The 10,123-nt window shown below is 63.9% G+C and overlaps 3 protein-coding genes across 3 annotated transcripts; 2 read left to right on the top strand and 1 right to left on the bottom strand.

Annotated features, from left to right (window-relative positions):
* The first annotated feature begins 79 nt into the window (after positions 1-79).
* AMSG_07534 (uncharacterized protein) lies at positions 80-1,234 on the top strand. The gene is made up of 2 exons (XM_013900562.1): positions 80-305; positions 643-1,234. The coding sequence occupies exons 1-2, from the start codon at positions 199-201 to the stop codon at positions 1,103-1,105; spliced, it is 570 nt and encodes a 189-aa protein (XP_013756016.1). The 5' UTR covers positions 80-198; the 3' UTR covers positions 1,106-1,234.
* Positions 1,235-2,033: 799 nt separating this feature from the next.
* AMSG_07535 (uncharacterized protein) lies at positions 2,034-3,614 on the top strand (the record flags this gene model as incomplete). The annotated part of the gene is made up of 1 exon (XM_013900563.1): positions 2,034-3,614. The coding sequence occupies one exon, from the start codon at positions 2,034-2,036 to the stop codon at positions 3,612-3,614; it is 1,581 nt and encodes a 526-aa protein (XP_013756017.1).
* A 1-nt stretch (position 3,615) lies between these two features.
* AMSG_07536 (uncharacterized protein) lies at positions 3,616-9,460 on the bottom strand (the record flags this gene model as incomplete). Its single annotated transcript, XM_013900564.1, has 2 exons — positions 3,616-9,011; positions 9,045-9,460. The coding sequence occupies 2 exons, from the start codon at positions 9,458-9,460 to the stop codon at positions 3,644-3,646; spliced, it is 5,784 nt and encodes a 1,927-aa protein (XP_013756018.1). The 3' UTR covers positions 3,616-3,643.
* Between the last annotated feature and the right edge of the window lie 663 nt (positions 9,461-10,123).

The following is a 10,123-nucleotide window of genomic DNA, read 5'->3' on the forward strand; positions in this document are numbered from 1 at the left end:
AGATTGGGGGGGGGGGGGGGGGGGCAACCGACTCGTCCGCCTTGCCGACTTGCCCTGGCCTCAGCCCACGCCACTCCACTCACCACCACCACACCACCACCACCACCACCACCACCACTACACCACTACACCACACACACACACACATACACACAGACCACAGACCACACACATTCCACAAACTCCATAGACGGTGACATGTCTGGAACACCATCCGCAAACCGTCGCACGCGGTCGTTGAAGGGTCGCCGTCGGGTCGCCACGCCCACCTCCAACCGCCAGGCCGTCAAGTTCCTGACCCAGAGGTAAGTGATGGACCTGGGAAGGAAGGAGGGGGGGGGAAGGGAGGGGAGGGGAGGGGAGGGGAGGGGAGGGGAGGGGAGATAGACTCATGCAGAAGGAACGGTTGGGAATCGATCGGGATCGGATGGTTGGGCTTGGGTTGTGGTGGATTGCGCGGTGTGTGTGGCTGGTGTCTGACGGGCGGATGGGGATGGGCTGGGTTGGGCGACTGGGGCTTGCGGGCGAGGGATTGTGTACTGGTGGTGGTGGTGGTGGTGGTATTGCTGCTTTGGTTGAATTCTGGTCGAAATCAATGCCCTCGTCTTCGGCGCTGTTGCTGTTGCTGGGCCATCGTCGCAGGGCCAAGGAGCGGGAGGCACGGAGGGAGGCCAAGCTGGCACAGCTGGATCACGAGCAAAGGGAGCTGGACTTTCAGTATGTGCAAAAGGTGAAAGAAGCCAACGATATGTTGTTGACGCTGGCACCGACCAAGCAGTATCGGGTGTTCAAGGCTCATGCGCGGGCCGAGCTGCGCATCCACTTGTACCAGAAGGACGACCTGCTGAAGGACCTTTCCATCGACCGTTTCCGGCGCGAGTACAAGCGGCTGCTGGTAGAGATCGAGCGCCGCGAGTCGCAGGCTCGCATGGGTCTCTCTGCTCGCTCGCGCGCAGAGACGGCCAAGCAGCGGCGGCAGGCCACCCGGCAGGAGATGCAGTCTGTCCTTCTCGACACCACCCGGCTCATCGGCCGACTCCGCGATCAGCTCGAGGAGCTCGAGTCCAAGGGCGGGTCCTTCTCGCCCTACATCGAGCGCCGTTAGCGCCTGCCTCTTTCCCATGGGCCCAGCATGGTGATCTTGACCTCACCCTCTTGCCCTTTCTGGACCGCATTCTGCTCGCTAGCATCTACTGTAGATCCGCATGAAGCCGTTTGCAAACGCCTTATCCCCATCATCACCTTCCCCATCTAGCACCACCATCCCCCAACAACAGTATGGCCATCAACAGTGTGGCCATCCACATCATGGCTGTCTTCATCATCGCCATCGCCATTGTCGCCATCACCAACATTAACATCATCGTCATCACCATCACCATCACTGGCCTCGCCACCATCACCATCATAATCACCCCAACCCCAACCCCAACCCCAACCCCAACCCCAACCCCACCCACTCTCCTCCCTCCCCCCTCCTCCTCCCTCCTCCACCACCAGCCAATCCCAGCACCGGCCAAACGGCCACCACTCCACTTTCTTGTGAACACCCAGCCAACTCATGAGTGAGGACGGTAAGGCCAGATCCCCTCCCGTCCCTCCCCCTACACACACCCACACACCCACACACACTCTCTCTCTTTATCCATACCCTCCCCCCTTCACTCACCCTCCCCCCCCCCCCTCCCTTCGTAGGTGATGCCCTTCAGGCACTCTGGGACGCATGCGAGGAGGGAGAGCTGTCTGCGGTAGAGTCAGCACTGACTGCCGTTGGAGACCGATTGGATGTGGTGGATACGGATGGAGATGGTTACACCGCTTTGCAGTATGCTGTGAGGGCAAAGGCGCCTGATGTGGTCAGGTTTCTGTTGGCGGAAGGTGCTAATCCCGAAGTCCCGTCGGCCTTTGGTGGAGAGACGGCTCTTCATCTGGCGACAAAGCTCCAACACGCGGCTCTGGTGGACATACTGCTCAATGACGGCTTTGCTCGCCCTGATCCTCCTTCTTCAAAGACGGGCATGACTCCATTGGACATGGCGATGGATCCGGCTTGCAAGGATCTGCTTCGTCAAGCCATGGACCTCCAGCTAGACTCGGAAGATGCTCCTGCTCATGATCCGGCTCGGGTCATGGCCAAGGCTCTGTATGACTTTGTGGCAGAGCACGATGAGGAGATGTCTCTTGCTGTTGGCGATGTTGTCCTCGTTGAGACATGGGACGAGGGCAACGAGTGGCAGCATGGCCACAAGATCAAGAACATCGCCCGCAACCCGATCCTCCTCGGGCCTGTTGGCCTCTTCCCGTCCAACTTTGTCGATCCTGTCGAGGTGCCGGCTCCGGCGCCGCCCGTTCCCGCCTTGCCGGCTAACGCCTCCTCGATGTCCACGCCCAAGTCGAGCAAGGCGGGCAAGGCCAAGTCCAAGCTGGACTCGACCAAGTCGCCGTCTGCCGCCACTGGTGCGCTCTCGCCCGAGACCAAGGAACTGCTGCGGAAGCAGAAAGAGCAGCGCGCACTGGTCAAGGAGCAGCTGGCTAAGGTCGACGGCTTTGTCCTTCCGTCGGATCTCCAGGCCAAGCTCGAAGACGAGACTGACGACTTTGACGACTGGTCGTCAGTTGACGACGCAGAGCCCAGGACCGATGCAGGCGCCAAGCCGCAGCAGGCCAAGGTCACTCTGGCTGCGCCAGCGTCGTCATGGGCTGCCGCTTTTGGCGAGTCCACTGCCCCGCTCCTCGACTCATACCAGCTCATCCGCGAGGCGCTGGATGCCGTCAAGCTCCCCAAGTACCTCGAAAACTTTGAGGATGCCGGCGTCGACGACTCGCTCCTTGCAGAGCTTGACCTTGCAGACCTCAAGGAGATGGGCATCTCGCGCCTCGGCGACCGCAAGAAAATCCTTATGGCGCTCAAGGCTGCCGGTGCCATTGAGGCTAAGCCTCCTCTTGACACCTCCGACGTCGATGTCGGTGTTGACGACGACGCCGACGTCGGCCGTGACTCGGGCGACGCCGACGTGCCACCGGCCAACTCAAAGCGATCAGGTCGCCGTCGCAAGAACAGGCGCAACCGCGGCGCAGCCGCAGCCGCCGGCGCTACCGGCGTTGCTGTCGGTGCAGTCGCTGGCGCTGGGCTTGCTTCCGATGACTCTGGCCCGCCGCCAGCCCCGCCCAAGCGAGTCTCTTCGCTCGCCTTTGTCGACTACGACTTTAAGGCTGCTGCCGCTGCCGAAAAGTCCAAGTCGGCCGACCGCCCGCAATCAGCGCTGGCTCGGTCGGCGTCGCGCTCGCGTCGCGGCGGTGACCCATCGCTCCGTTCAGCAGCGGCCAGGAACCGGGCCTCGCGGTTCGGCGCCTCGCCCGTCACCACCGACGACGCCAGCCCGCCGCCGCCGCCCAAGCGCGTGTCGTCGATGGCATATGCCGACTACGTCTTTGACCCGTCCAAGCCTCCTCCCTCGGACAAGGCCCGCGACGGCGAGAGCGACGGCACCGACATCATCTCCGACGACGATGTCGATCCTTTCACCCGCCGCCAGCGTGAGCAGGCTGCCCGCCAGCGCCAGCAGCAGCAACAGCAGCAGCAGCAGAGCAAGGGATGCTGCGTTGTCATGTAGCTGCAACGTTTTGCTTTCAATGAACATCGTCACTCATCATCATCGTCGCTCTCGGTCTCGGTCTCGACCGACGAGCCCCACACGTTGTTGTTCCCGCCGTCGGACGACACACTCACGATCGAGGCTGACGAAGGCGAGCCCATCGCTGGCACCGGTGACTGGGCGATTGCATCAAACTTAGCAAGGTGCCCGGTGTCGGACGAAGCCTCGTCGGCAAAGTTCATCGAGTCGGCCGAGATGGCCAGCGACTCGGCCGAGGACCGGAACCGAGCGTCGTAGATAAAGGTCGGCGTGAACGCGCCCGACCGCGGGCCGGTCACACGCAGCTCGTCCGGATCATCGACAAGGGCGGCCAAGTACACGTAGTCATCGTCCGAGTCGAGCGTCCCAAGCGACTCGATGGCCGAGCCCCACTCGCACGACATCGACCGCAGCCGCTGCCGCGGTGTCGGTGCGCCCGGCGTCGTCGGCGTCGGCAGCGACTCGGAGAGCGATGCGTTCGACACGTCGCGCACCACATGGACCTCGAGCATCGGCAAGCCTGTCGTCTCTGATGCTGACGGCGTTGTCGCCGGTGAAGGTAGCTCCAAGCTGCTGCTGCCGCCGCTGCCGCCGCCGGCGCTGGCCTGCCGCTGCTTGACCCGCTCTGCCGCCGCGTGGTCCTGCAGTGCGTGGTCGACCTCGACTAGCAGCGACGCGAGTGTGTCGCGGACCTCGACACGGTGCTCCTTCGGCGTGTGCTTGATGAGCGCCGCAATGTCCGACCGCGGCGGTGGAAAGTCGACTAGCGCCGCCAGACCCGACGCGCTGTCGCCGATGGTCTTGGCAAACGCAACCAGGCCGTCGAGCGTCACCTCGTTGCCGTCGGTCCGAAGAATCCGCAGCATCGGTCCAGTCGGCCCGGCGTCTTTCAGCGTCGCCGCCAGCAGACTCAGCGTCGACGAGCAGCGGTTGTGGGAAATGTCGAGCTCGGTGAGCGCCGGCGCCCGCTTGAGCGCCAGCAGCAGCGGTTCCAGCGACGAGCCGAGGTAGCGTTTGCGGTCGGCCGAGCCCGCGAGCGAGAGCGTGTGCAGCGTTGAGCCGGGCGAGGTTGTCAGTGCCACAAGCAGCGACATGGCCAGGTCTGTGTGCTTTCCGCGGTGCTTGAGGTTTCTTCCAAACCGCAGCTCCTGCAGTGTGTCCACTTTGCACAGGCCAAGCAGCAGCTCGCACACTCCGTCGTTGTTCTTGGTCTTGAGCGTGATGCCCTCCATCGTCAGCGCTGTCAGGTTCTTCGAGTCCGCCAGCGCCGCGAGGAGAAGCTGCTCGCCGCGCAGGCCGTAGTCAAAGTTAGAGACGTCGACGTCGACCGACGGCTTCGACCGATCGTTGAGGAGACAGGCCAAGAGCGAGACGAGCCCCTCGCGCCCGACCCGGACTCCAGCCAGCGAGACCTCGTGGACCGGCGAGGTGACCACCGCCGCCCGAAGCGCCGGCAACGCTCGCTTGTCGAGCGTGTTGCCAGCCAGTCCCAGACTCTGCAGTGACGGCGCGAGCTGCACCGTCTTGGCCAGCACTCCACAGTCAATGCCAGTGTGCGAGAGGTCAAGCCGAGTCAGGGACGGCGCGAGGCTCACCACGTTCCACAGCGCTCGCGCCGCCGACGACGACGACAGCTTGTTTGATGCGAGGTTGAGCGTCCGCAGCGTCCATACCACCCGCCCGTCCAGAGCCGCCAGCGGCGCAGCCGGCCGAGGGTAGCCGCTCGCTTCGCACCGTTCGCACCCGTCACACGACTCGCTCTCCGAGCCCAGGCTCGCGTCCGACGCCGATGAGTCGAGTACAAACTCTCCGTCGCCGACCGAGCCCTCCTCAAACGGCAGGTTCGAGAGGCTCGAGCTGTGAGCCAGCCGCGAGCCCGGTCCAGCAAACACGCTCGGCGTCGCGCCGCCACCTGGCAGCGCCGCCGACGCCGACGACGGCGATGCCGAGTAGTCGTCAGTCGGCGGCTCACCTGTCGACGGCCCAGCATCGGGCGCTGCCGCCGCTGTCGGCGGCCCGCCGCTGCCTTCAGCGCCCAAGCCGGCCGCCGCCGACGCCGCTGCTGCATCCTCAAGCGTCTCCCAGTCGAGGTCCGCCAGCTCGAGCCGCTTCGCCACCAGCGCGGTAAGAAGCGTCGAGACGCCGGTTCGTGACGACGGCAGCGCCGCAGAAAGATCCAGCCCGACCAGCGAGGTGCCCGCGCCCAGGACGGTCCCGAGCTCGGAAAGCACCTTGTCTGGCAGCGGGTTGCCCGCCAGGGAGAGGACTCGAACCCGTGGCATGGCGTCGCGGAGGCCAGTGAGCAGCGTCCGCCACGCCGTCGATGATGACGGCAGCCCGAGCTCGGCCAGATCAAAGTGAGTGAGGTGGAGGTTGTGGGCGAGGAGCTGCGCAAGCTGCGGGACCACAGACTTGCACGAAATGCCGTGGAGTGAGAGGTGCGTAAAGTAAGCCGAGTGTGTGAGCGCCGAGAGCAGCGGGCCGGTCGTCGGCATGTGCAGCGGCGCGCCCGATCGCAGGTTGGCCGAGAGTGCGAGCATGTGAACGTCAAACTCGCGCTCGATGCCGTCGTCGAGCGACTGGATGTGGTTCACCACCGCAGGGCAGATCTCGACGTCATAGAGAACACAGAACGCGCGGTACGCCGCCACAAACCCTCCGCAATGCCGCGCCGGCAGCGGTAGCGGATCCAGCGGCGGAAGCAGTCGCCGCACATTGATGTCGACCGTGTACTCGGCCGGCCAGCCCAGCGTCACCGCGCGGAGCGCCGTGAGCAGCGCCTGTAGAAACTCACGGATCCGCGCAGGATGCGAGGCAAAGACCACAGAGTGCTGCGCCTGCAGCCAGAGAAGCCGGATATCGTCGGGATTGTGCGACTGGATGTGCGAGAGTGCGTAGAGTGGGATCTTGTGCAGGACGACGGGGTCAGCGCCAAGCTGGGGCAGCGACGGCTGGACCACAAAGAGCACAAACTCAAAGAGGACGGCAACCGCGCCGCCGGCGGCCTGCGAGTTGGCGTCGAGGAGCGAGACCCACTTGCAAAATAGCAGCTTTTGCTCCACCTTGAGCATCCGAGCCATCTGCTCGCCGGCCACGTACGCAATCGCCAGCTGGGTATCCGACTCTTCCATCGCGTAAACAGCGAGGCTGACCGGCGCTGCTGCCCGCCGCCGCGCCTTGCGCCGCGCCCGCCGAGCCGCACGGGCTGCCGCCACCCCACTGATGCTTCGAGAGGCCACACCAGCGCGTGAGGTCTCGCAGGAGATCTTAGCGTCGTCGTCAGAGTTGCCCGAGCCCAGGCCCGAGCCCGAGCCTGAGCCTGAGCCTGAGCCTGAGCACACTTCCGAGTTGGAGTCCGAGTCAGAGCCGCGGCCGCCGCCATCATCCCGCGGAGAGGCAAGCGGCGGCGACGGCGGCGGCGACTCGAGCCGTCGCCCGCTCGCATGCATGATGTCGGCCTTGAACCGGACCACGGCTTCGGGCGACGGCGCGTCCTGAGCACTTGCACCTGTAAGTGCAACGCCGTCCGAGCTGACAGGCGCTTCAACTAGGCTGCCGCTGCCAGTGCCAAGAGCCTGCGCTCGCGGCGAGCCAGCGTCGCCGGCGCCGGATCCGTGCGAGGCTGACGACGAGAGCTGCTCCCAGTGAACACGGCGCGAGGGCCTGGCAGGCGGCGGCGAGAGAGAGCGGGCAGGCGGAACCGGACCGGCCGGCGAGACGGCTGGAGAGAAGCTAGGCGATGACGGGATGGCGACGCGCGGGGCCGGCGACGGCGTGAGCGTGACGAAGTCGGGCTCTTCGGCATTGTCTTCGGCGTCGGAGCCGCGCGGTGTTGGCTGGGCCGAGGACTCGCGCGAGAGCGAGCATGTCGGCGAGTGGCCGCGGGGAGGATCAAGAGTGGCCGACGACGGGATCCATGTCTTGAGGCGCTCCTGCAGATGAATGCGTGTGGCGGCGACGGCAGCGGTGTCGAGATCATTTGTCCGGGCGACGTAGAGAAAGGAGTCGTGGGCGTCGCGGGTGGCAGCCACGTGGGCATTGAGCGCTTGCATCCAGTCGAGCATGTCGGTGTTGGAGCCTGCGCGGAGGTAGTAGTTTGGCCGCTGCGGCGAATGAATCTGGAAGCAGAACCGCTTGCGCATGTTTGTGGCCGGCATGACAATGACATCCTCGAGTGAAATGGGGACGTACGCGTCGTCGGGCGCGTCGGCGCTTGTCCGCCGCGCGTACTCAAAGACGCCGTCGGAGCGGAGGCGGAAGAACCGCTTGGCCCAGGTCTTAATCCGCGAGCCGGACCGCTTGGAGAGAAGGCCCTGCTTGATGATCCGCCAGGCGTGCGGGCCCGAAGCCGACGCCGACGCCGACGCCGACGCCGACGCGCCGTCGTCAGAGCCCGTGACGGGTGTAAGTGTCGACGAGAACGATGCAAACGAGGTCGACGACAGCGTGATGGTCGACGACGAGCCCGAGACGCCGCCGACCATCTCGAGCGGGTGCACGTGCCTGTGGCCCGACGACGAGTCAGAGCACGACTGCGAGGCTGAGCTTGTGGTGGTGCCACTCGAGTCAGTCTCGGTCGTGAGCGAGTAGTATGAGACCGAGGCCTGCCACGCCGGCGACCGCGACCGTGTCGATGGCGGCGACGACGGCGGTGATGACGCGCCTGCTACGTTGGTGAGCGAGCCCGACCGGGTGACCTCAGTGGTCTTGGCCCGAGCCAGCGCTTCGTTCTCGTCCTCGTACGTCGCCGACATGTCGTAGCCTGAGGCCGAGGCCTCCACGCTCCGTCGCGACCGGCCCCGACGCCTGCCTGGCGAGCGGGTGGTGATCCGCAGGTGGTCCGACGACTGGGTCTTGGCCTTGGCCTTGGTCTTGGCTTTGGCCTTGGCCTTGACCTTGGCCTTGGATCGTGTGCGCGCCTTGAACGAGAACGATGATGAGAGCGTGTCGTCGTCACCGTACTCGTCGTCGAGCTCAAAGTACTGCGCGCTGGGGCTGGTCTTGGTCTTGGTCTTGGTCTTGGCCTTGGTCTTAGCTTTGGCCTTGGTCTTGGTCTTGAGCTCGGGCTTGGTCTTGGCCTTGGTCTTGGTCTTGGTCTTGGTCTTGGTCTTGGCTTTGGGCTTGGGCTTGGTCTTGGCCTTAGTCTTGGCCTTGGCCTGGAATGATGACATGGTCTCGTCGTACTCGTCATCGGGATCGTCGCCAACAAGCGAGGCGGGTTTGAATCGCGAACGCACGTCGTCGTCGCCATCATCATCATTAGCATCAGCCAGCTCGTCGTCGTCGTCGTCGTCGTCGTCATAACACGCCGACTCATCCGCATCGACATCGCTCTCTGTGCGCGGTGACCACGAGTCCCCTACCGGGGCACGACGGCTGTGCGAGCGACCAACCGCGCGCCGAGGATACTCAACGTCCAGCAACAGCATAGATGAGTCGGGAGTGGGCGACGAGTCCGCCACAAGCGACTCGACCGTGGCTGGCGACTCTGGCGACTGCTGCTTGACCTTGGCCTTCAACTTGCGGTGCCGACGGGCATCTGAGCTGGGGCTGGGGCTGGGGCTGGGGCTGGGGCTGAGGCTGACGACGTCCTTAGCGTTGCCCTTGACCTTGGCCATAGACTGGGCCTTCTTGAGCTTGGCCTTGCTGCCAATTGACTTGGTCTTGATCTTGGCCTTGCGGCTCTTCGACTTTGACTTGATCTTGGACTTTGGCTTTGTCTTGGACTTGGACTTGTACGGAGCAGTAGTCGACGATGATGTTGGTGACGGCGTTGGAGTTGTGGTACGAGCATGAAGCGGAGACGGAGACCCCGAGCTAACCATAATCAGCGGACGAGTTGACGACGTCGATGAGTACGGTGGCCCTGATCTTGTTCCCGCTGCTGTTGTTGATGAGCCTGCTGCTCTTGCTGCACTTGCTGCACTTGCTGCACTTGCTGCACTTGCTGCACTTGCTGCACTTGCTGCATCTATTGCTGTTGGAAGAGACGATGACAGCACTGTCTCTCTCTTCTTGCCCTTGCCCTTCATCATCTTCTCCTTGCCCTTGCCCTTGCCCTTGCCCTTGCCCTTGCCCTTGCTCTTGCCCTTGCCCTTGCCCTTGTCCTTGCCCTTGCCCTTGTCCTTGCCGTCTCGTCTCCCCCGTCTGTTGCCTTCCATGTCCACCTGCCGTTCCGCCAAAGCTCTGTCCACCACAGACACGAGTCAGAAGAAGGGAGGGAGGTGGAGAGGGGGTGTATACGTCACACCTCCTGGTAATTGCCCAGGACAGGTGGTGTTATATGCCTCTTTGTCTATGGGGGGGGGGGTTGGGGGGGAGGGGGGGTGACCGACAGGATCCTGTTCCGATCCAAGCAGACATGCCACGTCAAGGTGAATGGGGGATCATGATTAATTAATGGAGAAATAATCGTAGGTAGGGCAGAGGACGACAGGTGCCCCCATAATGGTTGGTGCCACGTGGGAATCGCTCGCTTGATTTCTATG

The sequence above is a fragment of the Thecamonas trahens genome (genome assembly GCF_000142905.1).
Source record: "Thecamonas trahens ATCC 50062 unplaced genomic scaffold supercont1.36, whole genome shotgun sequence".
NCBI lineage: Eukaryota > Apusomonadida > Apusomonadidae > Thecamonas > Thecamonas trahens.